This window comes from Sus scrofa, chromosome 10 (genome assembly GCF_054392235.1).
Source record: "Sus scrofa isolate SSC_HxYL_T2T_F1_AM1 chromosome 10, Sscrofa_HxYL_maternal_Yorkshire_Landrace_v2.0, whole genome shotgun sequence".
Lineage (NCBI taxonomy): Eukaryota > Metazoa > Chordata > Mammalia > Artiodactyla > Suidae > Sus > Sus scrofa.
In genome coordinates, this window is record NC_139392.1 from 48,496,244 (window position 1) to 48,523,551 (window position 27,308).

General features: G+C 51.0%; 1 protein-coding gene, 1 long non-coding RNA gene and 1 pseudogene across 7 annotated transcripts in view; 2 read left to right on the forward strand and 1 right to left on the reverse strand.

The window, feature by feature from the left end:
* Window positions 1-4,864: 4,864 nt before the first annotated feature.
* Window positions 4,865-16,020, forward strand: LOC110258920 (uncharacterized). The gene is made up of 3 exons (XR_014817601.1): window positions 4,865-4,995; window positions 13,619-13,693; window positions 15,884-16,020. It is a non-coding gene; the product is annotated as an uncharacterized LOC110258920 (long non-coding RNA).
* Window positions 6,941-26,936, reverse strand: LOC146399365 (USP6 N-terminal-like protein). 5 transcript variants are annotated; one of them, XM_084979589.1, is made up of 21 exons: window positions 26,776-26,936; window positions 25,769-25,913; window positions 24,642-24,770; window positions 23,625-23,773; window positions 22,527-22,679; window positions 21,404-21,552; window positions 19,771-19,919; window positions 18,592-18,715; window positions 15,648-15,718; window positions 15,100-15,185; window positions 14,223-14,289; window positions 13,933-14,013; window positions 13,580-13,687; window positions 12,405-12,514; window positions 11,865-11,913; window positions 11,052-11,172; window positions 10,279-10,373; window positions 10,040-10,105; window positions 9,497-9,596; window positions 9,109-9,261; window positions 6,941-8,825 (listed from the first exon to the last, which is right to left on the reverse strand). In XM_084979589.1, the coding sequence occupies exons 9-21, from the start codon at window positions 15,708-15,710 to the stop codon at window positions 8,380-8,382; spliced, it is 1,545 nt and encodes a 514-aa protein (XP_084835715.1). In that variant the 5' UTR covers window positions 15,711-15,718; window positions 18,592-18,715; window positions 19,771-19,919; window positions 21,404-21,552; window positions 22,527-22,679; window positions 23,625-23,773; window positions 24,642-24,770; window positions 25,769-25,913; window positions 26,776-26,936; the 3' UTR covers window positions 6,941-8,379. The 5 variants fall into 5 exon arrangements, with proteins under 5 accessions (XP_084835715.1, XP_084835716.1, XP_084835714.1 ...); XM_084979590.1 differs by having other exon boundaries at window positions 6,941-8,822; window positions 25,769-25,917; XM_084979588.1 differs by having other exon boundaries at window positions 25,769-25,917; window positions 26,658-26,936.
* Window positions 16,552-27,308, forward strand: part of LOC146399366 (uncharacterized) — an 86,109-nt pseudogene continuing 75,352 nt past the window's right edge. The window contains exons 1-2 of the transcript XR_014817600.1: window positions 16,552-16,858; window positions 20,610-20,744. The product of XR_014817600.1 is annotated as an uncharacterized LOC146399366 (transcript). The remainder of the gene's footprint in view (window positions 16,859-20,609; window positions 20,745-27,308) is intronic.

Sequence of the window (27,308 nt, forward strand, 5' to 3'; positions counted from 1 at the left end):
GCTTGGTGGGCACTGTGTCACACTTTGCCCCCTGATGCCCTTAGCCCACACTAGAGGTGCCTGGCCACCAGTAGCTTGAACAAATGCCCAATCCCTCATATAGGAGCAAGAGGCTTCTTGCCATGCACAGTCTGAGCCAGAGCTGTCTGGTCTCCTGAAGACTAGTGAAGGGCTTCACGCTGAAGGCTGCCTGTGCCAGAGGTGCCCAGTAGGCCACAGACTAGCAAGTGGCCCCAACATGCAGGCTTCCTACACCAGAGCCATCTGGTGTGCCACAAGTAGCAAGTGGCTTTGTGCCATGGGTGGCTTGAGCCAGAGCTGTCTGGTCTGCTGCAGACTAGCAAGCAGCTCCTCGACCCCTGTAGCCTGTGCCAGAACTGCCCCACCCTCTGTGAGCCCACAGGCACACACACAGGCTCTGGCTCAAGGAATTTCCTATGGGGGTCTGGTCCTCTTCCTCTCTGCCTCCCCAACAATGGTGCCTTGCCTCTCCTACATGTCCTGACCTTCTCCCCAGTTCCCTCTGCTGTGGCTTTCCACTCCCAAGCCTGTGGTGAACTGCTCTCCTGCCCTTGGTGCACTGCTCCTTAGCCCCTCAGGCTGTCCCCACACCACCAACCCCAGTCCTCTCCTGGGGACTGACCTCTGGAGTCTAAGGCTTAACATCCAGCCCCCACCATGAGCATATCAGACTGTAGTGTCTGGGCTGGTGGTTCAGATGATCTGTGTGGCTTTTGCTCTGTGTTGCTATTCTCAGTCCTGCTGCTGAACTTTTCTTGGTGACTTTGAGGTCCCTCTGGCTTGGCCGATCTTTCCATCAGTGAGGTAGCTTCCCAGGGTGTGGTTTCCTTTTCTCCTTCAAGGCTGCCTCTCTGGAATGCTAATGCCATCCTGATTCCTTCTTTCTTTTTTTTTCTTTTCTTCTCCCAGTTATGTCAAGAGTTTCTTGCTCTTTTTGGAGGTTTAAGCTCTTCTGCCAGCATTCAGCTGAAGTCCGTGCAAGCAGTTTACATATAGATGTGTGGTTTTTGGTTTTTTTTTTTTTTGATGTGTTTGTGGGAGAGGGTGAGTGCACCTTTCACTCCTCCACCATCTTGCTCTGCCCCTCTATAGTACTTGTCTAAAGTAGTTCTTCATTGTGCCAATTGTGTTCTTAACATGATAATGATGAAAATAGTTCTATTCTTCAATTATGCTTAGAGATTATAAAATGCATTAATTTCAGTCATTTAATTTTAATCATACAATATCCAAATAGAAGAGAAAAATGGGTAATTACATTCATAATTTATAACAAAGGAATATAAGACAGGGAATGCAAATTTGCCAAAGGGAAAAAAGAAGCCAGGTCACTAAATTCTGGGCCAGGATACTAGTTGGGTTCATTACTACTGAGCCATCATGGGAATGCCTATAATTAATTTTTACAATCCCTGAGAACTTGTTCCTACAAAATAAGAATTCTCATAACATTTGGATAAGTATATCAGTTATGTGCCAATAGCATGCTGGCAAGTATATTCTTTCTATATCATATTCCACATTATCCTAGAACTAGTAGGTGATAAAGCTTTCTGAGAACAAAGTGATTTTATACTCAGGCATAGTATACAGCTAGGTAAAAAGAAAAGTTTCACTGAAGGAGACAGCTTTTGAATAATAGAACCAATCAACTAGCTTCTTTTGGATCATGGAAGAGGAATCACAGGCATCTATCACAGACAAAAGGCCAAGAGGAAATACACCACAAAGTCCAAAGTCTGGGTGCAGATGACAGTAACCCCAGTAAGCAGGTTGCCCATAACAGTGACAATATAACTAATTAGAGTTTTCTGCAACTGAGAGCCCTGAGTCCTATTAGAATGAATTCAGTCACATTCATCCTGTCTTCTTTCATTTCAATGCCTATGATGACTTCAGAAGTGGGGAATTAACCTGTAAAGACAGTGTTTTCAAAAGCAAGGTGATGTGTAGTACATATTTAAGTTTTATGGTTAAATCTAAAGCATGTTAATCATAGAAGCTATTTTCATCCACTGTGTACAAGAAGAGAAGAAGTAGGCAACCTTTTTTTTCTATTTCATAAAAAGAGTGAATTTTGAAGCTGTCTGATTTTGCAACTTACAAGAAATGCTCAAATCCTTCTTCAGCACCTTCTGGTGCCTTTGGGGAGGGAAACCAGGCATGGGAACTCATCATGTAATAAACCTGGGTGCTACTTAGACAATAAGAAATATTGAAAACTCTTCCACAAATATTTAAAAAAAAATCATACAACTTTTGGCTCTGTTTCAGCGCACTGTTGATACACAGAAGCATTCACCCCCCTCCTCCATCTAAAACCCACTTTAATACATCTAAGAGACATAGGTCTGTATCTTCTTCACTACTTTATAGCCAGCATTTGTTTCAGTGTCTGATGCATGTGAGTGTTCAATGAAATTTAGCGAACAAATCAATTGGAAGACTCTCATTTCCCCTGCATTTTCTGTTTTTCTTGCTATCTTCAAAAAGTACATTTACTCTCTTACTTCAGAAAATTGAATACATCATTGGAATGTTAATTAGACATACTCCTCTCACCCACTGAGATCTCTCACTTTTTGCGCAAGACACTGAGCAGCTGTCTTTGTTGATCTTCTTCAACAAGGTCTCTTACTTTCTGGCCAAATATACTAGCTGAATGTCAGAGGGAAGGTGAGGAGGAAAGAAAAAGGATCGCCATGGTGTTTATTGTCCTGGTTCTCTGTTGTGGTTTGTCTGTGAGTGCCTTTAACTGAGGCTACATTTTTCTGGATGGGCCTCCTGGATTACCGAGATCTCTCTCTCCCCTATCTTCCAACACTTGGGGGAGTTCCCATTGTGACAGAGCAGAAAGGAATCTGACTAGTAACATGAAGATGCAGTTTCAATCCCTGGCCTTGATCAGTGGGTCAAGGATATGGTGTTCCCATGAGCTGTGGTGTAGGTCCCAGATGAAGCTTGGATCCTGTGTTGCTGTGGTTGTGGTGTAGGCTGGCATCTATATCTCCAATTGGAACCTAAGCCTGGGAATTTCCATATGCCACTAGTGCAGCCCTAAAAAAAAAAAAAAAAAAACCCACACACACACAAACACAAACACTTGGGAATTTGAAAGATGTGAACTTTTCCTTCTGAGAATTCCCTATCCCTTCTCTCAGGAGAATTTGGAATAAGATGGTTATTTTCTTTACTTTGTTAGTTCAGTTAATTACTTATTACTCACCCTGTCCATTTCTAATCTGCCCTAAATTTGCTAGTACAAAGAAATATCATGCACTGATCTCTTATTATTTGCAATCCTTTTCAAATTTCATCTCAACATAATTTTATGACATGAATACATTATTTCCAATACATAGAGATGAAAGCTGAGGCTTAGAATAATTTATTTCACTTGTCCAGGATGCTGTAACCAGTAAGTTGTGGAAGTAAAGGCTGTTTCAGTTCCAAGCTCTTAGCCTCCTAATTTAAAAGTTCTTCAAAATCAGAAATCTCTGCAAAGTGCTGGCCACAATTCACCACAAGAAGGATATCAATCCTTTATTTTATAACATATTATAAATGAACTTTCTGAGAATTCACCTACATGGAGCTCAGTATATGATCTACAAATAGCAATAAAATTTTTGGCATTGGGAATTGAGTGGGTTATGAGAGGATTTCATTCCCTTTATTTTGCGTCAAAAGAAACTGAGACACAGGAAAGGAAAGGAACATTTCCATAACTGCACATTCTGATGCTGACAGAATAAAGTTAACTATTTCCTAAATCCCAACCTCTTTTATTTTCCCCTACCTGGAATTGCTGGTGTACTCACTTGTTACAGAGTAATTCCAGCAAAAGCCATTGTTTTCTTCACCCAATTCATCTATAGAATTACTTTTGTGAGTCTCATTTTCCAAGTGAGACCTGCCCCATAGGGAAAAGATGTTAAAAGATGGTAATCAAACACATCCTTTGACTCTGTGTTCCAGCTTTTTCTCTTATAAAGAAAAATCACACAAAGAAAAGATGAATGATACAGGATTTTAAGCTTCCAGTTTCCACATGGATTTAGCCTGTCTCTCCATTTTATTCCTAAATCATAAGAGTAAATTGTGCGGGGATATGACAGGACTTACTCTTTGGTAGCACAAGTATATGGTGCTGCTTTTTCCTATTTTGGAAAAGGAGGTTTGTTCCAAATGTTTCTACTCAGTCCTTTACAACAATAAATTTACTCAAGCATCTGGGACCCAAGATGGAAATTGATGCCCTCTGAAGAAAACACATAGTCTACTAGATGTGAAGAACTGGTCCACTATGAGAGTGCTGTATCAATGTTCTCTCCCTTTATTAAAAAATTAATTAACATAAACTCAGTTAAGTGGAATTGGGAGACCAGAAGGAAGAACTTTTATGCCCTGTAACATACCAGAGCCCAGTAGGAATAAGAAACACTTCTTTCCTTGCAAGTTGTTCAGCCAGTGAAGAGCCATGGGCTCTTTTATTTATTTACTAAACTCTCCAAACTCTCTTTTATCCTTTGTAAACCATTCTCCTTTTCTTGCCTTGATGGAGATTGCATATAGTTGGTCATGGTTTCAGGCCTCAAATTGAAATTCTTGCTGATGCCAAATACACGCATCTTTGTGCAAAAAAAAAAAAAAAATATCCAGCATTCTTTTTGTTTCAGGTCAACAACCAGTGAGGATTCTGCCACCTATGAGTGAGTGTTAACTTAGAACATACTTCATGGAATCTCCTGAATGATTTGAGTATTTGCATTTGCACAGAGCACAGTTCCTTTGGTAAATGCTCTGAGATTTCTCAGAGGAAGGGTAGGTTGAAATACTACATCACTTATTTTGGATGATATTCCAGATTTCTTATTCAAAAATATCTGTTATTTATTTCAAAATCTATGGATATGGAAATGATCCACCTTTGATGACTGGATGAAGAGCCATGATTGTTCTGAATCACATCTGGTGAGTCATTCATCCTTCTGTTGTCACCAACTCAGATTACATTTCATCATCACCATCATCATTGTCATCATCATTGTCAGATTATTAACTAGGGTTTCCACAACAAAATACTACTGACTGGGAAACTTAAGCAACAGACATTTATTTTCTCACATTTCTGGAGGCTGGACCTCCAAGATCAAGGTGGCGATAACAGGGTTGGCCTCTAGTGGGTCCTGTCTTCCCTGCTTGTAGATGGCTGCCTTCTCACTTTGCCCTCACATGGCCTTTCCTCTAAGCAAACATGGAAATGGTAGCTCTATTCTATTAGTGCCCCCACCCTTATATTAAGAAGCAACAGCTTTTTCAGTCTCCACTATTCAAAGCTTTCCAGCCTATACATCTGGTGTATGAATAAATAATTTTTTAGATTACTTCAGCCTCACCCAATTTATTTATTTATTTATTTGGGCCACACCTGCAGCCTACAGAAGTTCCCACACTAGGGGTCAATTGGAGCTGCAGCTGATGATCCATGCTACAGCCACAGCAACTTGGGATTTGAGCCACATCTGAGACCTACACCACAGCTTACAGAAACACCTGAGCAAGGCCAGGGATCTAACCCACATCCTTATGAATTGGACTCATTTCCACTGTTCCATGATGAGAACTCAGACCTTAACAAATTTCTAACTTCAGCCTCATCAGACATGCTGAGCCTGAAGTACCCAAATGAACTGATCAAATTCCAAACCCACTGGAACCATCTGAAATAGTAATAAATGTTGATGTTTTAAACCACTAAGTTTGGGGGTGATTTCTTTTATAAGGCAATGGTGTCTGAAATACTGCAGTAATTTAGACACTCTATTATTAGATAAACTAATTGAACTGGATGGACAGTGGAAAAAAATAGAGAAATAGATACTTTGTATATGCAATCAGTTGTATTGCTGGGTCATGTGGCACAGATCATTGGTATGGAATAATATTCAGCTGCTTGCCTCTTAAAAAAATCAATTCTTGCAAAAGTTGTAGAAAGGAGAGCTGCTTTGGATCAGAATGTGATATCGGTCATTTTTTTTCATCCACTTTTATGGTCACTGTGCACTATGTCAGAGAAAATGCTCTGTATAGACTCAATGAGCAGCAGGATCTACCTGTTACCAACTGTTGTCTGGCTCTGTCACTGCTGAGTGTCCAAAATTCCATCAGTAAATTCTATCACTAACTCCCTCATAGGGCACAATTCTCTAGAGAAAACAACCGGAAATTTGTGGCATCTTAGGTCACTAAAACTCCTCAACCTGGGAGTACTCTTGTGGAAAATTGGGCGAAGGATCCTGTGTTTTCACTGCTGCGGCTCAGGTCACAGATATGGTGTGGGTTTGATTGCTGGCTCAGGAACTTCCACCTTAAAGATTTCCATATGCAAATCTTTAAGAGGTGGTCTGCTCACAGCTTTCCCAGAAATAAGAGCAATAAATGATTCTTTTCTAAAGGGGAGATTCATAATACATTACCATAGTCACCATAGTCCACCTCTTATGCCCCTTGAATCCATTTCCTTTATGCACTGTGAGCATGGCACCCCTAGAGTCCTGTTTCTGAGGGTAACTTATCAGAGATCATTAGGGGAATGAACTGCAGTTGATCTTAGAGCAGCACCTTCTACTTCTCATCTTCTTCCTTCACTGTCAATTCTATTCTGGCTTCACTTTTCACCCACAGCTCAACTGATCTCCACCATACTTTAGCTGGAGGTCTAGTCACTTCTTCAAAAATACTCTTCCTGACACCACTGTGTTAGAGCATCTCCTTTTCCACCTAATATTCAGGGCAGTTAGCTCTGCTAGTGTCGTACGAAGAGCCTCTTCTCTGAATTACTACAGATTGCACTCCTTCTAGTGCTCAGGGTGTAAGATTTAAGCTAAATTCAACACTGACAAATGGGACAAGAAGAAGAAAGTAAAGGATTTTATTATAGTATAATTGATCATTTTTGTCAACTCATTCTGAGGCTTTCCAGGATTTTGGAGTTTGCAGTTAGGTAAGCCAACCAACAAATATCCTTACATTTAAAAACAATTTCATTTGATTTTTTTTCATTTACAACTAAAATTATCCTAATTGAAACATATTTTTTTTGTGGCATATGGAGTGTCCAGGCCTGGGATTATATCTGAGATGTAGTTGTAACCTACTCCACAGCTGCAACAATACTTTTAATCTACTGTGCCAGGCCAGGTATCAAACCTGTGTCTTTGGTTCTTCCAATCCTATTGTTCAACAGTAGAGATTCCATATTTTGTATTGAAATAGCCTTATATAATATATATGTGAAATTGGGCTAATTTACATCTTGTTAAGCCTTTGCATTCTATATCTATTTCTGAGCCACTATATGATTTTAATTGTAACATTATAATTTGCGTTGTCTTCTGGAATGACTCATTACTCTTTTAAAAGTTAAATGCAATTTGCATACATTTATGCTTTTAGGTGAACTTTTAGAAACAAAGAACTATCAGGCATAGTTCATTTTGTATGGAAAGGAATACAGTATAGTTGTACCATTTTCCCCCAAAGATATAGATTTAATGTACTGCCATGTTTTTAGACTAGAAATGTATATATGACCATACCTAAAGTAAGTTATTTTATTATATTGACAACTTCATAATAGTTTCTGTCTCAAAGGGAGAAGCTTGAGAGACTATGCAAGCTATGGGAAATAGAATTAGCCAAGTAGAACTGTTCAGTTTAGCCAAACAAAAGGGCTTAGAGCAGTCAGGCAAGTTTCTGGGAATACCATGGTCCAAGATCATTAGAGACATGTTACAAACCCTACCAAATTCACCACTACCATTCTTGCCTCATAGTAACAAGAAAGAAATGAAAGGAGCTCTAGGAGATTTATAGTGGGAAATTATTCACGCTTTGCCATTGGAGCTCCTTAATACAAAAGCTTACATGTTTTTCAAAGTGTCTGCTCTATGAATACTTGCAGCTGGATGACTGAGGCAGAAGATGAATTCTGCCACCCTGTGGTGAACACCGGGATTTGGGATTCAATGCTTTAGTGCTGCAAGTGGCAAGATGCATCTCATTTGAAAGACAAATCTTAGAAATCACTGGATTTTTGAGGAAAATTTAACTTCATCACAAATGCCTGTTGTGTCATGGATAATGTCAAAGGGTCATTTGCAAAATGATGGAGTAGCATTACAAATCTTAATGAAGTTGAAATAGCATATCCTGTTTTGGCCATGGTGGTCACTGCCCCAGGAAGGGCATTGGCTGCACTTGTCATGGGTCAGGAGGGTTGTCCTGGGCCCTGTGGCTGCATGTTCAATGGGCCCAGGAAGGACTTGTGTCTGGGGCCTTGGTGGGGCTGCAGGGCTAGGCCTGCAGTGTTGCCCTGAGGGCGACCTTGGCCCGTGCTGAGGGGCAAAGGTCCCAACACTTGGGCTCAAACCCGATGTCAACCTGCCACTTCACTGGACACTCATAGTTCTTGGGGATGTTGGGAAGGGAGGTCCATCTCCAGGGCCACATTCGGTCCTGAGGTATGCAGAGGGATGGGAATAGGCAGGACAGACTCAGAGACTCTTGGGCCCTCAGGGGGCATCCTGATGCCACGGCCCCCTCTTGATGGTGCTCTTCAGCCTGTAAGCAGGCCTGGCTGGGTGAGGGTCTTTGCTGCTGGTGCTGGGCAGGTGGGCCATGGAGAGCTGGCCCGTCCTCTCCAGGGAGTTCCTTGGTGCTTGTAGTGATAGGGCAAGGCCTGGGTTCCAGGGATGGTCGCTCCAGACCCAGGGGCCTCGTGGGGAACTCCTCAGGTTCTGCTGGAAGTGAGCACACCAGGTCAGTGTCTCCCCCAGGCTCTGTGATCTGTGCAGGGTGGGGCTGCTGGTGGCCCAAATGGCCACCCTGGCCCCACCCTGAGAACATCCTTTGTGCCTGGGAAGGTTATGGTCAGTATCTGTGGAGGCTGCCCTGGGGCCCAACCCATGCAGGCTGAGCCTCAGAGCAGATGAGCAGGTGGACGGGGGGAGCAGGAAGGCCCTGGATGATCCATGGGTCACTGCCCTGGAAGGGGTATCAGGAGGGGACCCCTGCTGAGCCCACCTGGAGGGAGTAGGCCATATTTCTTCTTTTGCAGCTCAGTCATTGTGGCTTGTAACCTTTTGATCACTGTGTCATCATCCAGGGTCCATGGCTTGGAGATCGAGTACTGGAAAAACTCATGCAATCCCTCCAGGGGCAGCTTCAGGAGGCGTTCTGAGGATAAGGATGCCATCAGGCCAACAGGGGCCCCACTGGGAAGGTTCAGCCCCCACCCTGGGGCCTTTCCCTGGGGGCAGCAGACACGCTCTGCTGGCCCCAGGAGAACCAAGGCAGTGTCACATCCAGCAGCTGGCCCCATTCTTGCCACCTCTCCCAGGGCCTCTACCCAGCCTGTGTGTCAGCTGGCCCACCTCTGTGGCCTGAGCATCCCAGGCTCAGGCTTACTCACTTTGGTGAATCTTGACGATTGTATAGGCCATGGCTGTGAGCATTCGCTCACCCTCCAGGATGTATGCGTCCAGTAGTCTCAGTGTGAGTGAGAATGGTGTCTGTGGGGACAGCAGGCCCAGGAGGGGCAGATTGAGCAGGGCACAAGGTGTGTGTTGAGGGAGTGTCCTAGAACAGGGTAGGAGCCCCCCACTGCCTCTGCGTCCTGTGGTCCCACAGGCTGCCTCCAAACAGGCCCTACAGCTCTTAGCTGAGTGGACTGAAGAGGTCCCCACCAGGCCACCTGGGGTCCTAAGGGCCTGGCCTGCACATCTGCTGACCTAGAGATAAAAGACTGCCCCAGGCTCCACAGGAGAACCTCCAAGAAGCCTGGGGCTGACTGCAGGGTGGGCACGGGCTTGCCCTCCTCCTGGGCTGACCCAGCCTTCCCTCCAGGAGCCCAGGGAAAGACGGTTTGCCCAAGGACCCCAGTTCCCCCCTCCCCAGGGTTCTGGGCTTCCCCTGGGATGCCCCTCGGGGAACTGGTCTCCCTGGGCACACTTACATGGTCAATAAAGCAGCGCTGAAACCATGGCGTAGTATAAATTGCTGTGGACATGTATTCCTTGTCCTGACAGAGGCACAAGTGATCGGGGCTGGCCTGCTTGGCCTCAAACCTCCCCCCCAGAGGCCCCATGCAGCCACCCCCCTGGCCAGTGGACCCCAGCTCAGGCCTGGCCTCACCAAGGCCAAGAACATGAAAGTGCAGGCAGGCTAGGCCCTGTGAGGGCTGCTTCTACTCACCAGGTGCTGCTTCAGCTTGGGGAGCGTCCTTTCCAGAATCTTATCATGATGGGCCTGCAGTCTCTGCAGTTTCGGGAACCCCGGAGTGAAGAAGCCTGAGAATCCGCAAGAATCACCCCAAAAAAGTCAAAGGTGTACCTGGCAGGGGCTTATGTGCCCTGGGAACCCAGGGCCTCCTCCCTGCACAGTGTCCCTGGTGTGCAGGACCCACTCCAGCCTGGCTGGATGGCTCTTCCCAGATAGGACTGGTTGCTTTTGAGGCTTGGGGTGGCCCAGGGTTGAGAACCTGCTCACTGAGGCCCAGCTTGGCAGGTGCCCAGTGCTGAGCATCAGGCAGGCATCTGTCTCTGGCACAGGCTCTCTCAACTGTGGCTACAGCAGGGGACAAGGGTCCCAGTACTGAGTGGCTGGGAGTGGCCCAAGGGATGGGGGTGGGGTGTGCATGAACATTTCCTGGGCCTGGGAGTCAGGTGGGGGGCACAGCAGGGAGATGCTGCCACCTGGGCCTCCTCTGATCAGGGGCTTGGGGTGGGGTTGGAGGTGGCCTGGTAGCAGCAGAAGAGAGGCAGAGGGACCAGCAGGGATGGAGTGGTCTGGATGAGGCCAGCGCTGAGGGCTGTGGTTACAGGACGCAGACTGCTAGGGGGGAGCTGGTGACCTTTGCTGATGGGGAGATGGACCAGGTCAGTCCCTGGCAGCCCCACAACTGGGAGAACTCTGCAGGGAGACTCCCGACTCTGAGTAACATCCAGTGCTCTGTGGCAGTCACCTACCATGCATGGCATGTCTTTTGTTTTCCATCAGTTGGGCCAGTGCCCAGAAAGCATCCTCCTCATTAAGAAACATGAGCAGGATGGCGACAATCTGGTTCATGCCATGGCAGTAGCCCACCTCCTGCAAGAGTCAGACATGGCTGCTGGGACCACTTCAGAGGCCTCCACCATCCCCTCCCTGGCACTTTCACCTCAGCTTCTGGACGGTCTCCCACTCATGCCTGGGCACCATCCCAGACCCCCTTTCCTAGATGAGGCATGCTGGGTGCTGGGAACCAGCAAGGTCTGGATGTCCTGCTATGAGGGGAGGTGGAGGGTTGCTGACTGTGGCCTGTGTGGGCCTGGCTTTTGTGTGGCGGTGGTGTGTGGGTGGCCCAGGCCCTATTGTGGGCAGCCCATGGGGTCCTCTCAGGTTGTGTTCTTTGAGGGATTGTTTCAGAAAGAGCAGATGGGGCCGGGAGCTGCCTCCCATGGGCCACACAGGAGTTGGTTTGCTGGGACCTCTCATCCTTGCTAGGATTCTGATTCATAAAATGGCATTTCAAGATTCAAACTTAAGCGTTGTGACCACAGCAATGCTTTTTAGGGCCATGTGAACTTGCTATCAGCTCGTGGGCTGATGCAGCCCAGGAATCATGTGCCATTTCTGTCCTTAAAACTGGGGTTTGCACCCCAGCCATCCATGTCAGTTTCAGAGCAGAGGTCCCCCTGCATCATCTCTGTGGCCATGGGAGCTGACATCCTGACTGGTGTCAATAGGCCACTAAAGAAGCAGGGCCACTGTGGGATGGCTGACCAGGGGCTTGTACTCACCGTGTTGTAGACAGAGTAAGCTGCAAGCACGTTGAAGAGGGCTTGCTGCCTGGAAAGGGGACAATGAGGCTCACTATAAACACCTTCCACTGGTCAAGTGTGTGGTGCGTGTGGGACACTGGATGGAGCAAGGATTGCTAATGTAGGACAGAGCGATAAAATTGCGGGTTCCATCCCACTTTTCTTTTATAAATGATATGAATTGTTTAAAAAAGTAGACAAACATCAAAATGAGGTGTCATTTTGACTCATCTGACTCTCACTCCATCCTTCTGTGTCCTGGTCCAGCCTGCTCTCTGCTGCCCAGTGCCCCTCCCATCCCTGCAGGGGCCTGTTGACTTCTGAGGGCACAGCCATCCTCCCTCAGGGCCACCCCAGCCCTGTGTGCTCCCACTCCTGCAGGTGCTCTGCACGGGCCCCACTCTCACCACCTCAGGTCCAGCCCTCGCCATCATGCCTCCTCTCCCACAGGATCCCCGGGCCACCACACCCCTGCTCCCCTGCTCTCCTGCCCCAGGACCAGTGGCCCAACATCCTCACTTGATTCCGTAACGCTCTCTGAACATAATATTGTTTTGGAAGGTGTAGCTCACATCCATGTCGATAAATTTGATGTCCAGAGAGTAGAGACTGGCCTGCTCTTTCATTCTCTGTGGGTAGAGCCGGGGGTGGGGGGGTGGCAAAGTCAGAGGCCTGGAACCCTAACCAGCAGAGCAGGCACTGCCAGCTCAACATGAGTGTTTCTAGAGAAACCTTTCTTTTGCTTGTTTCGGAAGCCAGGCAGGATCACAAGGGTGCCCAGGTCATAGCCTGTGCCCAGAAGCCCTGTGGATAATCAGCCTGTGGCTTCTCCAGTCCCAGACCCCCACCCAATGGTGACACACTGGCCAGGCCACCAGATCCCCTCCTCCCCCACCCCACACAAGGCAGTCCAGGATGACAGTGCCTCTGCCCTGGTGATGGGCTTGTCCCCTGGGAGGCTGCTCCCAGGTGTGTTTGTCCCAGGGTAGTGGGATGCTGAGAGGGCAACTGGGCCTCTGTCCCTTGACCCCTCTGAGTCCCACCACAGACAGGCTGGGTGAGGCAGAGGGCCAGAAGGGGAGCCCATGCCTTGTTTTCAGGGCCTTTTGAGAGCCTGAGGACTAAGTGTGATGCTGGCTCTTTTCCCACAGTGTCAGTCTTTGTTCACCATGCTCGGGGGCCTCTCAGATCACCCATCATTGAGTAACTTGGACACCTGTGGCCACTATCACACCCGCTCCCTTGCACTTCTCCTGATGATGCCGCTCAGCCGGGTGCATAGAGCACCCACCCTGGGCTGTGGGACTTAGGGTGCCCACAGTGCAGATGGGGGCTGAGTGGCAGGAACTGGCCATGGGTAGGGACCTCTCTTGGTTAATGGATTGAGACCTGTTTCTTGACCCAGGTCAGTCAGGGCTGTGTTCATCTGGCCGGGTGGTCTCTATCCATGGTTTCTGTGGGGTCACCTTGCTCTTTCCTCTTGGCTTCTGTCCCTTGCCCTGTGACTCTGTCCCCCTCAGGGGTATGGGAGGCCTTAGTGTGATGCTAGGTGGCACCTGTGCAACCCTGGACTCAGTGTCTGCATGGTTGGCATGGCTTTCCTGGCAGGTGGGCCCTGGGCCTATAAGCCTGGGAGGTGCCAGGAAATCTGGGGACAGGCGAGGGTCCCTGAGGCACAGGTGGAGGGGCCATACCTGGTATTTCCCTTGGTTCTCTGCCTTCACCTTCTCCAGGTCCAACAGCAGAGACCATGCCTGTCCTCTCACCTGTGGGGGGATCCCCTTGTAGACCCGCCGGCGCATCTGCAGGTAAGAAGGGGCCCTAAGACTGGTGCAAGTGACACCCAGTGACATGAAGCAAGACTCATGCAGAAGTTGCTCAGGAGAGGCTGGCTCTGCCCGGGCCTGGCCCAGTCTCCCCCAGCTAAGGATAGGCTGTGGTGTGGGCATGGCTGGTCCACACTGTGGGGTCCTGGGCTAGGGTGGCCAGGAAAGCCCCAGGAGACCCAGACCAGCCTCCTTCAGGGTCAGAATGCTCAGGTTTCTACCTTTTGACTGTCCCCGTATTTGCCCCAGTTCCTCAGCATCTTCACCCACTTAGGGGCTCGCCTGATGTCCTTGGCTCTTTGCTGGAAAAGGGGACATGGTGGTGTTAGCCAAGCTTCCTGCTTCCCTAAAGTAGCCCTGACTCAGGGCTCTGATCTTAGAGGAGGCATGAAGGCACAGACCCCTCACAGCCCAAGGACCCCCAACAACTCTGGGGTCAGGCAGCAAGGAACCACAGCCACTGCGTGGCCACCTCCCACCTCCCACCAGCATAGCATGGACTGGCTCTCACCCTTGCCTCGTGGGTGCTGAGGCTGTGGATGCTGAGGCCCTGGGTGCTGAGGCTAGGCTGCTCCTGACTACAAGGCAAGAGAAGTAGAGCTGTGAGGACCAGGTGTCTGGAGGCCCCCAGCCCCTGCCACCCCCCATCTTAACCAGGGATACCCTGACGGAGGAGGACCCAAGGTGGGTGCCAGCTCTGGAGCAGACTGCAGCACCCCAGGCAGTGCCCCTACTTCCACTGAGGCTGGCCACCCCCTCTGCACTGTGCACCCCCACTCCTGACCTGACAGGTGTGTGGCCCCTCCCAGAGCAGACCCAGAAACTTCATCCCAGTCTCCCCTCCCCCATCATGGCCAGGCCAGCCATCCTACCCTGAATCTCCTCCTGGCACCACACAAGGAGTCAAACTCCCCCTGCCTCTGTCACCTTCCTGTGAGCTTTTAGGTCCTACATTACCATCTCCTAACCATCTGTCCAATATCTGAAGCAACATCTCACTGCCCTTCACAGTGTCCCCACATGGCCCCCTGGCTGGGCCCACTGCCCTTGGAGACCTGTGGGCCAGGTGCCCCTCCCCCTGTGGCCAGGCTCTGTAGAGCCACTGCAGATCAGGCTGAGCCCTGACCCTGACCCTGCTGGATGGCTGCCCTGGGCTCTCCCCAGTGTGGGTGTAGAGGCCACAGGGCTAAGGCCCAGGATGGCTCAGCCTCCAGTTTTTCCTGTATATTCTTTAAGCTCTCTCACCCCAAGCCTAGTGTGGACCCTGGTCCCCAGTGGCCACCAGGATTTGAGGCCCTGAGCTAGACAGAAGGGTTCTGCCTCCAGAGGTGTTTCTGCAAATGGTAACCCTCCCTGGGGAGGGGGGAGGGGGTATCAAGATGACTCACGGCAAAAAGCCTAGCCTGTCTGTGGCCTTGTAGAGCAACAGGTCAGCATCATCCCATGGGTCCACTGGAGGCCCTGACCGGCGCCCCTGAAACCCAGATGGGGCACCAAGGTGAGGGGTTACAAGCAGAGTGTCCTCAGGAGCCCAGGAACCTCTGATGGTGGCCCAGCATGAGAACCTGCCCCAAGGAGAGCCACCTGCACCTCATCTTCTCCTACCTTCTCTGATCCTGCATGGGACACACCTGCTCCTGCTGCCTCTGAGCTTCACATGGTCAGCCTTTGCTCTGATCCCCCAGGGACACACTTGCCCCCTTGGGCTGTGATTCCCCACCTTGGGCCTCACCTTCCCCCTCAGGGAGTGGTCCACACCTGGAATATTTTGATTCCCATTGGGGGATGTACCTGCTCCTGCTGATGACAATGACCTTTGGGCCTCACTTGTTCTACTTGGGTCTTGTCCCCACCAGGCCTCCCTGCCTGCCCTTGGCTCTGACCCCTTCCAGGGCTGCAGCTGCTCCTAATGGCTAAGCTCCCTCTGGTGCCTCACCTGTTCATAGCTGGCAATGATATCTGCTCGTTCCAGGGCCAGCAGGGTCTCCAGCTTTACCATGTCTGATGCTGAAAGAAAAAATCCAAATATTCCAGTGCATGAAAGAGCTTCAGAGAACCAACAGGTTGAAGTGGGCCCCCTGTTGGCAGCTCCCCTTCTATCTGATCAGACAGGAGAAAACCATGCTGCCTGGGTGGGTGACATCCCAAACATCCTAACACTTCCACTTACAGACCCTTGCCAGCAGCCTGGAGATCCTGTCACAATGAGATGAGGAGGAAAAAGAAGGTGGCCAGGAGGCCAAGGCCAGCAGCTGTCCTGCAGCACCGGGGTGTGAGCTCCCTGGGCCAGGGGAGCTGAGGGAAGAGAAGCTGCCAGCTGTGGAGGGCCTCACAGGCTCATAGGACTCATATTTTGCTTAGGCATCAAAAGCCCAGGGAACAAAAGATAAACATTGATAAAGTGGACTTGATTAAATTTAAAACAGCTGTGCCTCAAGTGACAAGTGACACTGTCAAGAAAATGACAACCCACACAATGAATAAAAATGTGAGACTGACCTGACAGATAAGAGCCCAGTATACAGAATATGGCCAAACTCCTTATTCCACTATAGAAATGGCCCAAGTAGACATTGGGCAGAGGGCCTGAATAGACTTTCCTGCAAAATCAAGGCCAAAGGGCACAGGAGACCAATCTCAACATTAGCATCAGGGGGATGCAAATCAAAGCCAGCAGAGGACCAAACTTTTCACCCACTGGAGTGGCTGTTACTGATCAAATGAGGATGTGGAAAAGCTGGCACCTTCCTGTTTGGCTGGCAGGATTGTAAAATGGGGCAATTTCTTTGGAAAACCAGGCCTTTCTCCAAAAGTTAAATGAAGAGTTGCCACATGATACAACAGGTCCTTTCCCAGGTATACACCCAAGAGAGAGGAAGACAGGGACACAGGTAGATGTACATGCACATTCATAGCAGAGCTACTCCCAAGAGCAAAAAGAGGGCCCCATCTAAGTAGCCCTGGACAGGTGGCTGGAAGACCAGGATGTGGTGGTACATCATTCAACCAGAAAAAGAGGGAAACACTGCCACGTGCTGCAACATGGATGGATATGATGCTCAGGAAAGAAAGCAGACACGGAGACCACATGCTGTGAAGTTCCATGGAGGTGCTGTGTCCAGCAGAGCCAAGCCCAGACAGAAAGAGGTCAGTGGCCCCCAGTGCTGGGGGCAGGGTCCAGTGGGGGTATGAACTGATAGATTTTTTTCATGAGGTAGAGGAAGGTGGAAATAGTGGTGATGGTGGCATGGCTCTGCTAATACACTAAATGCCACTGAGTGGTATAATTTAGCACCTACATTTGATGTGTAAATTTTAAGAAAAAAGCTCTGAGCCAGATTCCCTGCCTTCTGGGCCCCAGGAGGCACTGAAGTTGGAAGTGGAAGGTGCACAGGTGAATATAAGGCCCAGTATTCTCCCATCCAAGGAGAGTCCTTTGCTCTAGCCCACTAAGCTCTTCCCTGACCATGTGCCCACTCTGGATGTGTCCACTAGGGAGGCAGGGTGGGATGTGGGCACCAGAGATCTCTAGGACAAGAGGCTCCCATCGGTTCCATTCCTTTTTTTTTTTTTTGTCATTTTGTCTTTGGGGCCACACCTGTGGCATATGGAGGTTCCCAGGCCAGGGGTCCAATTGGAGCTGTAGCTACGGCCAATGCCACAGCCACAGCAATGCCAGATCTGAGACAAGTCTGTGACCTACAACACAGCTCCCTGCCATGCTGGATCCTTAACCCACTGAGCAAGGTCAGAGATCGAACCCTCAACCTCATGGTTTCTAGTTGGATTCCTTAACCTGTGAGCCATGACAGAAACTCCTGCTCCATTCCTCTTAACTCTCAGCTGATTCTTCCTGGTGAATCAGGGAAGAGCACCAGCCCATTGGGGGGGGGTGGAATTGGTAAAAGGATAATATATTTGATCATAGGCAGCCTCTGTGCTATGAGATCGTCCCTAGGTTCACAGTTCTGAACAAGTCACAGGGGGAAGGGCCTCATTTTCCCTGTTCACATTGTGGGACACATCTGTTCTGGGACAACGCAAAGAGGGTCCAGCCAATGAGGAACACAGCTGGAGTCTGTGGTTCAGGTGACACAATGGGGGACAGGATGCTGAACTGGGTGAGGCTCTTATGTCCCCAGCCCACAGGCCACACATGCTCAACCAGCTGGTGTCCCTGATCTCAGTGGGTTGGATGGGAAACCTCCAGGATCCAGACCAAAGAAGAGGCTTGGAGGGACCATTGGGGCCTGGAGAGTTGCCTGAACTCAGACCTCCTCCTCTGCAAATGCCCCATGTTGCTCCTCGTCCTTCCATTCCTGCCTCTCGACCTCTTCCTCTTCCCCTTCCATTCCTGCCCCTCGACCTCTTCCCCTAATGTCCGCCTCCCACCACCACTTTTCCACATTCCTCCAACATCCACACTCATCCACAGTGGTCTCAATGCTACATTCTGCCCATTCCCCAGGGCCCGTGTCTCCTTCATCCACCTCCGCAACAGTCCTCCACGTTCCTCCTCCCCATCCATGGCTCCTCCACCAGCTATTCATCCTTCTACCTCCTACATCCATCTCTCCACCTGATCCAGCTTCTTTGTAAGTCCACCTCTTCCTCCTCCTCCTGCATCCTCTCTCCTCACTACTCCTCCCCACCTTCCTTTTCTGGGCCAGGGGTCTGAGCTCAGACCTCAGGTTCCTCACAGGTATTCAGGTACCTCTGGAAGCATCCCACACACCACAGATCCCTGAGCGGGCTGCATCCTCAGTGGTTGGTGCTGTAGATCCTTGTCACATTGGCTACAGACCAGAGTGGTCCAGGCTCCCACCAGAGGCCCCTGTCCCCTAGTGTCAGTATGTGGTGAGGGAGCAAGTCACACTTACCTGTGTGTCCTCTCGCTGCTGGTTCTGTGCCTCTTTGGTGGAAATGCACCCAGGGACGGGGTGGGAGAGGTGGAGAAATGGACGAGCGTCAGAGCAGGTCAGAGACCACAGGGCCTCCAACTGCCTGGGGACAAGATAAAAGTGAGTGCCAGGCAGAAGACAGAACTGTTGGTCACTGTTATTCCAACAACAATAGGGCTGAGGGCAGAGGTCACAGTTCATGCTGAGCCCATAACTAAAGACTCATCATCTCCAGGGGCAGGGCTGTAACCCAGCAGGACAAGATGGCAGGGGAAGATGACAGGGGAAGCTCTAACCTGTCAGGTGATGGACCCAGGCACATGGAAACTCAGGAAGGCTTGGTCCCCCAACCCTCACCTTCCTCACTCTTTCTCTCTCCATCCCTCTTAGGAATTCAGGGAAGATAATGATGTGGACTCTAAGCTCCTGGCTTTGACATGACTCAGGCCAGCGATGGACCACCCAGGTAAAAGCAGCTCCCAGATTTCTCTGGGTCTGAGCATCAAACCAGTGGCTCACATGGGTACACTTTTAAGTGACACCACGTGGATCCCAGTAGATGAGGCTGTTGGCTGGCCTGGACCTGAAAGTGTACTTCAGCCCCTTCTCCATCTCACCTTCATTCTCTTCCATCCACCTCCCACTCCTCCATCTCCTCGTGCATGGTCCTCCCACTCTCCCTCCTCCATCTACATTTCCTCCATCATCCCCCTCCCCATGCATCAAAATTTTATTTTCTTCCCCACAGTCCTGTCTTTAATGCTCCTCATCACTCACCTGCTTTCTCCATCCTCCTGCATCCACCTTTTCTCCTACATCCATCTCTCCTCTGACTTGACCTTCCTTCCTCCCCATCCTCCTTCTCCTCCTGTGCCTGCATCCTCTCCCCTCCACCTCCTACAACCTTTCCCCTCCCTCCTATTCCCCCTCTTCCACTTCTGGTCCAGGATTCTGAGCTCTGACCTCAGGCTCCTGACAGGGACTGAGGCACCTCTGTCAGCAGCCCACATTTCACAGAGACCTAAGTGGGCTACACACATGGTGATTGGTGCTGGATGTCCTTGTCACCTCAACCTCAGACCAGAGTGGTCCAGGCACCCACCATGGGCTTCTTTACTTGAAGTGTCAGTAGGGGCTGAGGGTACAGCTCTTGCTCACCTTTCTGACTCTCGCTGTTAGATGTGGGCCTCTCCTCTCAAGATGGTAACGAGGTAACCAGGCGGGTGTGGGGATCAGGTGGGTCAGAGCAGGGCAGGCAGGTGAGTGAGCGTCAGAGCAGGTCAGTGACCACGAGGGCCTCCAACTGCCTGGGGACACGAAGCAGAATGGGTTCAGAGCAGCAGATACAACTCTGGGGTCTCTGCCATTCCAACCAATATGGTGCCCATCCCACTGGCCAGGAGCATCACTGATTCCTTGACCTGAAAAGTGACTTTCTTTTCTGGGAGGGTCCTCTGTCCACACAGGGGAGCATCAGCAGGGGGAGATGGAGACTGGCTGTGCTGGAAACTTGCAACCAGCTGGTCCACCAACCCTTCTTGCACTCCACTCCCCTGCCTGATTGCAGTGCCAGGAGAATTCTGATGTGGACCCTAAGCCCTTGCCATTGGACTTGAATCAGGCCAGCTATTTCATACCACCTTGTCCTCACCCAGCTTCCTGAGGTCCCTGGGACTTAGCATCAACCCAGGGTCTCAGTAGGGTACAAGCATTGCAGGGACCCCATCTAGATCCCAATAGAGCTGGTTCTGGACTGGCATGGACCCCCTGCTCCCCGCTCCATTCATCCATCTAGGACAAAGGTCAGATGTCCGGGTCAGTATTAAGCACATAACCAAGGAGGTTATCCTCTCCAGGGACAGGGCTATAACATGGCAGGAGAAGTTGACAGGAGCAGGTGTCACCTGGCAGGTGAGGGACCTGGGCAAATAGGTCTTCACTAACATTTGGACCCCAACTCTGACCTTCATTCATTCCTCCTCTCCCCTCCCACTTAGGGTTTCCAAGAAAGTACTCATGTGGACTCTAAGCCCTTGAAGTTTGACTTGACTCAGGCCAGCAATGTGCCACCCAGGCCTCACCACACTGCCGGATTTCACCAGGTCCAAGCATCAAACCAGGAGCTCACTCAGGTACACCCTTTAAGAGACCCCACACAGCTCGCCATACTACCTACTCTGGGATGGCCTGGACCCCCTTCTTCCCCTCCCCCCTCTTCCATCTGTCCTTCAACCTCTTCCATCCATCCATCTCCTCCTGCTCAGTCCTTTCCTCCCCCTCCTCTATCTATTCCTCTTCATCCTCCTGCTCTTCATGCTCTTCCTGATCCATCTTCCTTGCATCCTCCTCCTCACCTCCGTTCATGTTTTCTCCTCTTTTCACTCTTGTCCCTATTTCTTATCCTCATTCACCTCCTCCCTCCATCCTGCTGCATCCACCTTTTCTCCTGAATCCATCTTTCTTCTTGCTAGACCTTCCTTCCTTTCTTCCCATCCTCCTCCTCCTCCTGCATCCTCTCCCCTCCTGCACATCCTTCAGCCTCACATGTCCATCCTTCTCCCTCTCTTCCTTTTCTGGACAAGAGTCTGACCTCTAACCTTGGGCTCCTCCAGGTCGTCGGGCACCTCTGGCAGCAGCCCGTAGTTCATGGAACCCAGAAGGGGCTTCATGCTCAGGGATTGGTGCTAGAGGTCCTTGTCACCTTGACCTCAGACCCATGTGCTCCAGGCACCCACCACAGTCCTCTTCCCTTGAGATATTGGTAGAGGGTGAGGGTGCAGCTCAAGCCCACCTTTCTGACACTCCCTGTTGGATGTGGGCCTCTCCTCTCAAGATGGTAAGAAGGTAAGCAGGTGGGTGTGGAGATCAGGTGGGTTCGATCAGGGCCAGAAGATGAGCAAGCTTCAGAGCAGGTCAGTGACCGCAAGAACCTCCACCTGCCTGGGGACATGATGCAGAGTGGGTTCCAGGCAGCTGCAAGTTCATTCTAATTCCACACAATATTGGGCTAAGGTCAGAAGTAAGGGTCAGTACTGAGCCCAAAATGAAGGAGGTCATCCTTTTCAGGGACAGGGCTGTAACCCAGCAGGGGAGGATGACCACAGACAGGTGTAGCCTGACAGGTGATAGACTTGGGCACATGAAAACTCAGGAACACCCGGTCCCTAACCCTGCTCTTCCTTCACTCCTCCTCTCCCCTCCATCCTAGGGGTTCCATGGTGAACCCTAAGTCATTGCCATTGGACTAGAATTAGACCAGCAATTTCCCACCCAGGCCTCCCCCAGCTCCCTGTGGTTAGCGAGTTTGTAGCATTAAATTAGGGTGTAAATCAAGTATAATCTCTAGCAACTCAACTTGGAACCCAAGATCAACTCTCAGGGCTGGCCTGGACCCCCTGCTTCTCCTCCACATCCTCTTCCATCTCTGCTTCATCCTCTTCCATCCACTTCTTGCACCATCCATCTCCTCCTGCTCACTCCTCCCCTTCCTCTAACTCCTCCTCCTCCATCAATTGCCTAACACTTCATCCATCTTTTTTCTTCTTTCTCTCACTCCTGTCTTCATTTCTTGTCCTCACGCACCACCTCCTCTCTCACCAACATCCAACTCTGGTGTAGCTGGACCTTCCTTCCTCCCATCCTTCTCCTCTCCTGCATCTGCTTCCCTCCCTCCTACTCTGAACCTTGCTTTTCTGGGCCAGGTGTCTTTTGCTCTGACCTCAGGCTCCTGACAGGGACTCAGGCACCTCTGGTAGCAGCCTGCACTGCAGGGATCCCTGAGGGGGCTGCATGCTCAGTGGTTGGTACTGGAGGTCATTGTCACCTCCCCCCTCAGCCCTGAGTGGTCTGGGTACCCACCAGTGACCTCTGTACTTGAGGGGTTGGTATGGGATGAGGGTGCAGCTCCTGCTCACCTTTCTCACTCTCACAGTTGGATATGGGCCTCTCCTCACAAAATGGTAACAAGATAACCAGTCAGGTGGGGGAATCAAGTGGGTCAAAAAAGGTTGGGCAGACAGATGAGCAGGCGTCAGAGCAGGTCAGTGACCACAAGGGCCTCCAACTGCCTGGGGACACAAAGCAGAGTGGCTGTCAGACAGCAGGCAGAATTGTGAGTTTACTGTCATTCCCCCCACATAGAGTTGATGGCAGAGATCAGGGTCAACATTGAGCGCATAACCAGGGAAGTCCTCCTCTCCAGGGACAAGGCTCTCAGGAGAAGGTGACTGGGGCAGCTGTAGCCTGGCAGGCAATGGACTTGGGCATATCAACCCTCAGGAACACTTGGTCTCCTATCTCTGACCTTCCTTCACTCCTCCATCTTAGAGGTTTCTGGGAGGATAGTGATGTGGACCCTCAGTTTTTGCCTTTGGATTTGAATCAGGACAGAGATTTCCCACCCAGGCCTCACCCAGCTGCCTGAGGTTCCCTGGGTCACAGCATCAAACAAGGTGCTCCCTCAGGTACAACTTTTAAGAAACACCATTTGGAACTCAATACAGCAGACCCTGGGCTGGTCTGGACACCCTGCTTCTCTTTCACTCCCCTCTCCATCTCACCTGCATTCTCTTCCATCCACCTCCATCTCCCCACCTCTCCTCCGCTTCCTTCCTCCTGCTATTCCCCTCCCCCCAACCATCTGTCTTTTACTACCTCACCCTCCTGTATTTTATACTCCTCTTCAATCACCTCGTCCTTCCTCCTTTCTCCATCCAATTCTGGTCCAGCTAGACCTTCCTTCCTCCCCATCCTTCCCCTCTTCCTCCTCCAGCACCTGGATTCTCTCCCCTCCTTCCTCCTCCCCCTCTTCCCTTCTGGGCCAGGAGTCTGAGCTGTCACCTCAGGCTCCTCAAAGGGACTTGGGCATTCTGGCCCTGAGGGGTGCTGCATGCTCAGTGGTTGGTGCCGGCAGTCCTTGTCACCTCAGCCCCAGACCCGAGTGGTGCAGGCACCCACCAGTGGCCTCTGTCCTTGAGGTGTTGGTAGTGGGTGAGGAAGAAGTTCAAGCTCACCTTTCTGACTCTCACTGTTGGGCTTGGGCCTCTCCTCTCAAAATGGTGAAAAGGTAACCAGGCGGGTGTGAGGATCAGGTGGGTCAGAGCAGGGTGGGCAGGCGAGTGAGTGTCAGAACAGATCAGCAACTCTGAGGGAGTCCAGTAGCCTGGTGACATGAAGCAGAGTGGGTATAAGGCAGGGTGCAGAACTCTGGGATCCCTGCCTTTCCACCCACAGTGGAAATGGGCCATCCCCTTGGCCAGGAGCAGCATTGAACTCTTGACCTATGAAATGACTTTCCTTTGGTATGAGATCCTCTCTCCACACAGGGGAGTGGGACCAGGAGCAGGTGGAGCCTGGCTGAACTGGTCATAGGCACCTGGACTCTCATGACCAGCTGGTCCTCCAACCCTGACCTTCTTTAACTCCTCCTCTCCCGCTGCTTGTCAGAAGTGCCAAGTGGATATGGATGTGGACACTAAGCCCTTGCAGTTGGACTGGCATCAGGTCAATGATTTCCCACCTCATCCTCACCCAGCTCCCTGAGGTTCCTGAGGTCCAACCATCAAACCAGGGGCTCATTCAGGCATGGCTTTTGCAGGGACCCTTCCTGGAACCCATAAAGCTGGCTCTGGGCTGGCCTGGACCCCCTGCTCCGCCTCCATCTATCCATCTTCTCCTGCTCCTTTGTCCTCCTCCTGCTACACTTTTCCTCCTGCTCCTTTGTTCTTTCCTGCCTTTCCCCTCCCTCTTTCCTCCACTTCGTCTCCTCCTGAAACCTCTCTGTCTAATCTTCTTCCCACCGTGCCCCCCACCTGATGTCAGTTTTCTGAACTCTGACCTTGGGCCCCTCACATGGAATCAGGCACTGTGGGCAGCAGCCTTCACCCCTTGGAGACACAAGGGACTGCACGCAGCTGGCTCATGGTCAGGGCTGGGTTTGGCATCATCTTGGCCGAGACCAGGGAGGACTGAGTCACCGACCCGCTTGCCCCTGTCCCCAAGAGTCAGTATGCAGTGCAGGTTTTTCTTACCTTTCTGGCCTCTTGCTGTTAGAGCTGGTCTCTGCTGTATAAATGGACCCAAGTTCAGGTTGGTGGGTCAGAACAGGGAGGGCAGGCAAGTGTCAGAGCAGGTCAGAGACCACAAGGGCCTCCAACTGCCTGGGGACACAAAGCAGAGAGGGTGCTATGCAGAGGGTTGAACGTGGAGGTTGCTGCCAATCCACCCAAAATAGGACCAAGGTCAGAGGTCAGTGTTAGCACTGAATCCACAACCAAGGAGGTCATCTCCTCCAGGGACAGGACAGTCAGCTGGCAGTGGAAGGTGACTGGGCCAGCTGTAGTGGCAGGCAATGAACCCAGGCACAGGGCCCCTCAGAAACACTTGGTCCCCGACCATGACCTTTCTTCACTCCTCCTCTCCCCCTCCCTATTAGGGGTTCCAGGACAGTAGTGATGTGGACACTAATCCCTTGCCAATGGACTTAAATCAGGCCAGAGACTTTCCACCCAGGCCTCACACAGCTCCCTGAGGTACCCAGGGTCCAAGCATCAAACCTGGGGCTCACTACACCACTGAAGCAACCCCATCTGGATTGCAGTACCACCTGCTCTGGGCTGGCCTGGGTCCCCTATTTCTCCTCTTCCCCCTCCTCCACCTCTCCTTCTTCCTCTTCTATCCATCACTTCCATCCACCCATCTTCTCCTGCTTAGTTCTCCCCCTCCTTCATCTACTCCTCTTCCATCTACCTGCTCTAATTCCTTCATCCTTACTCTTCTTGCTCTCACTCCTGTCTTTTTAACTCCTCCTAATTCACCTCCTGTATCCACCCTTCCTCCTACTTTCATCTCTCCTTGGCTAGACCTCTCTTCCTCCACATCCTCCTCTTCCTCTTCCTGCATCATCTCTCCTCCTTCCTTCTCCCTCTCTTCCTTTACTGGGCCTGGGTTCTGAGCTCTCACCTCAGGCTCCTCACAGGGACTCAGGCTCTCTGGCAGCAGCCCACACCCCACAGAGCCCTGAGTGGGCTACATGCTCAGGGGCTTGGTGCTGGAGGTCCCTGTCACCTCAGGCCCAGACCTGAGTGGTCCACACACCAACCAGTCGCCTCTCCTTCCTTGAAGTGTTGGTAGGGTCAAGGGTGCAGCTTATGCTCACCTTTCTGACTCTTGCGGTTGGATATGGGCCTCTCCTCTCAAAATGATAACAAGTCAAACAGGAAGGTGTGGGAATCAGGTGGGTCAGAGCAGGGCGGGCAGGCGAGCGAGCGTCAGAGCAGGTCAGCAACCACAAGGGCCTCCAACTGCCTGGGCACAGGAAGCAGAGTGGGTGCCAGGCAACAGACAGAGCTCTGGGGTCACTGCCATTCCACCCACAGTGGAGCCCACCCATTGGCCAGGAGCAGCCCTGAACCGTTGGCCTGAAATTTGACTTTCCTTAGGGGGAGGGTCATCTCTCCATGCAGGCAAGGGTGACTGGGATGGGATGGACCTGGGCACCTGGACTCTCACAACCAGCTGTCCCTGAACTCTAATCTTCCTTCACTCCTCCTCTCCCACTGCTTGTTAGCAGTGTCAGGAGGATACTGATGTGAAGAGTAAGCTCTTGTGGTTAGTCTTGAATCAGGCCAGTGATTTTCCCCTCAGGCCTCAATCAGTACCTTGAGGTTCCCCACATCTGAGCATCAAACCAAGGGATCACTCAAGTAAAATATCTACAGGGACCCCAACATGACTCTCAAGGAACTGGCTTGGGCTGGTCTTGGCCTCCTGTCCTCCTGCTCCCCCTTTCTGTGCTGGTCCTCCTCCTGCTCATCCTTCTTGCCCTGTTCCTTCACTGTTCATCTTTCTTCCTTCACCCCTGCATCACCTCCTCCTGCCCCCACCCCCCCACTTCCATTTCTCTTCATCCTCATTTTCCTTTCACCTACCCCCCTTCCCCACTCCAGAAATCTTAGCTCAGACCTTGGCCACCTTCATGAGCCTGGGCACTGTGGCTGCAGCTGGCACCCCTTGGCTCCCTGAGGGGCTGCATCCCCCTGGCTCACCTTCTGTGCTCCAGTGTTGGTGTCAGCTCAGCCACAGCTCATGGGGAAGGGGGTCACCTGCCAAGTGGCCTCTGTGCCCAAGGTGCCCATTAGGGATGAGGGTGCCTCTCTTGCTCACCTTTCTGAGCTCTCGCTGTTGGAGGTGCGCCTCTCCTCTAGAAACAGTGACAAGGTGGATGAGAGGGATGGTGGGTCAGAACAGGACAGACAAGCAAGCTCCAGAGCAGGTCAGAGACCACAAGAGCTCCCAACTGCCTTCGGACACGAAGCAGAGTGGGTGCCAGGCAGCATTGGAACTATGATGTCACTGCCATTCCATCCATGAGGGCCCATCTCATTGGTCGACATCAGCCCTGAGCCCCTTACCTGGAAGCTCTTGCCTTCGGGGGAGGGTCCTGTGACCAAACTGATCTCCCCCAGGAGGCCTGGCCTTGTCCCACTGTCCCTTGGCCCACCTCCCCAGGTGTCCAGCACCCCTTGGAAGGGTGTGTATCACAGTCGTGCTCTGTTCCTGCCCCCAGGACACTGCAGAGCTTTTGCACTTATACCAACACTAGGGACCATCATTAACTTGGGGCCAGTGTCAGTGGCTGTGTAACATGTGTATTAAGTCACAATCATCACAGTATACCATTCATCATTTTTAGTGAA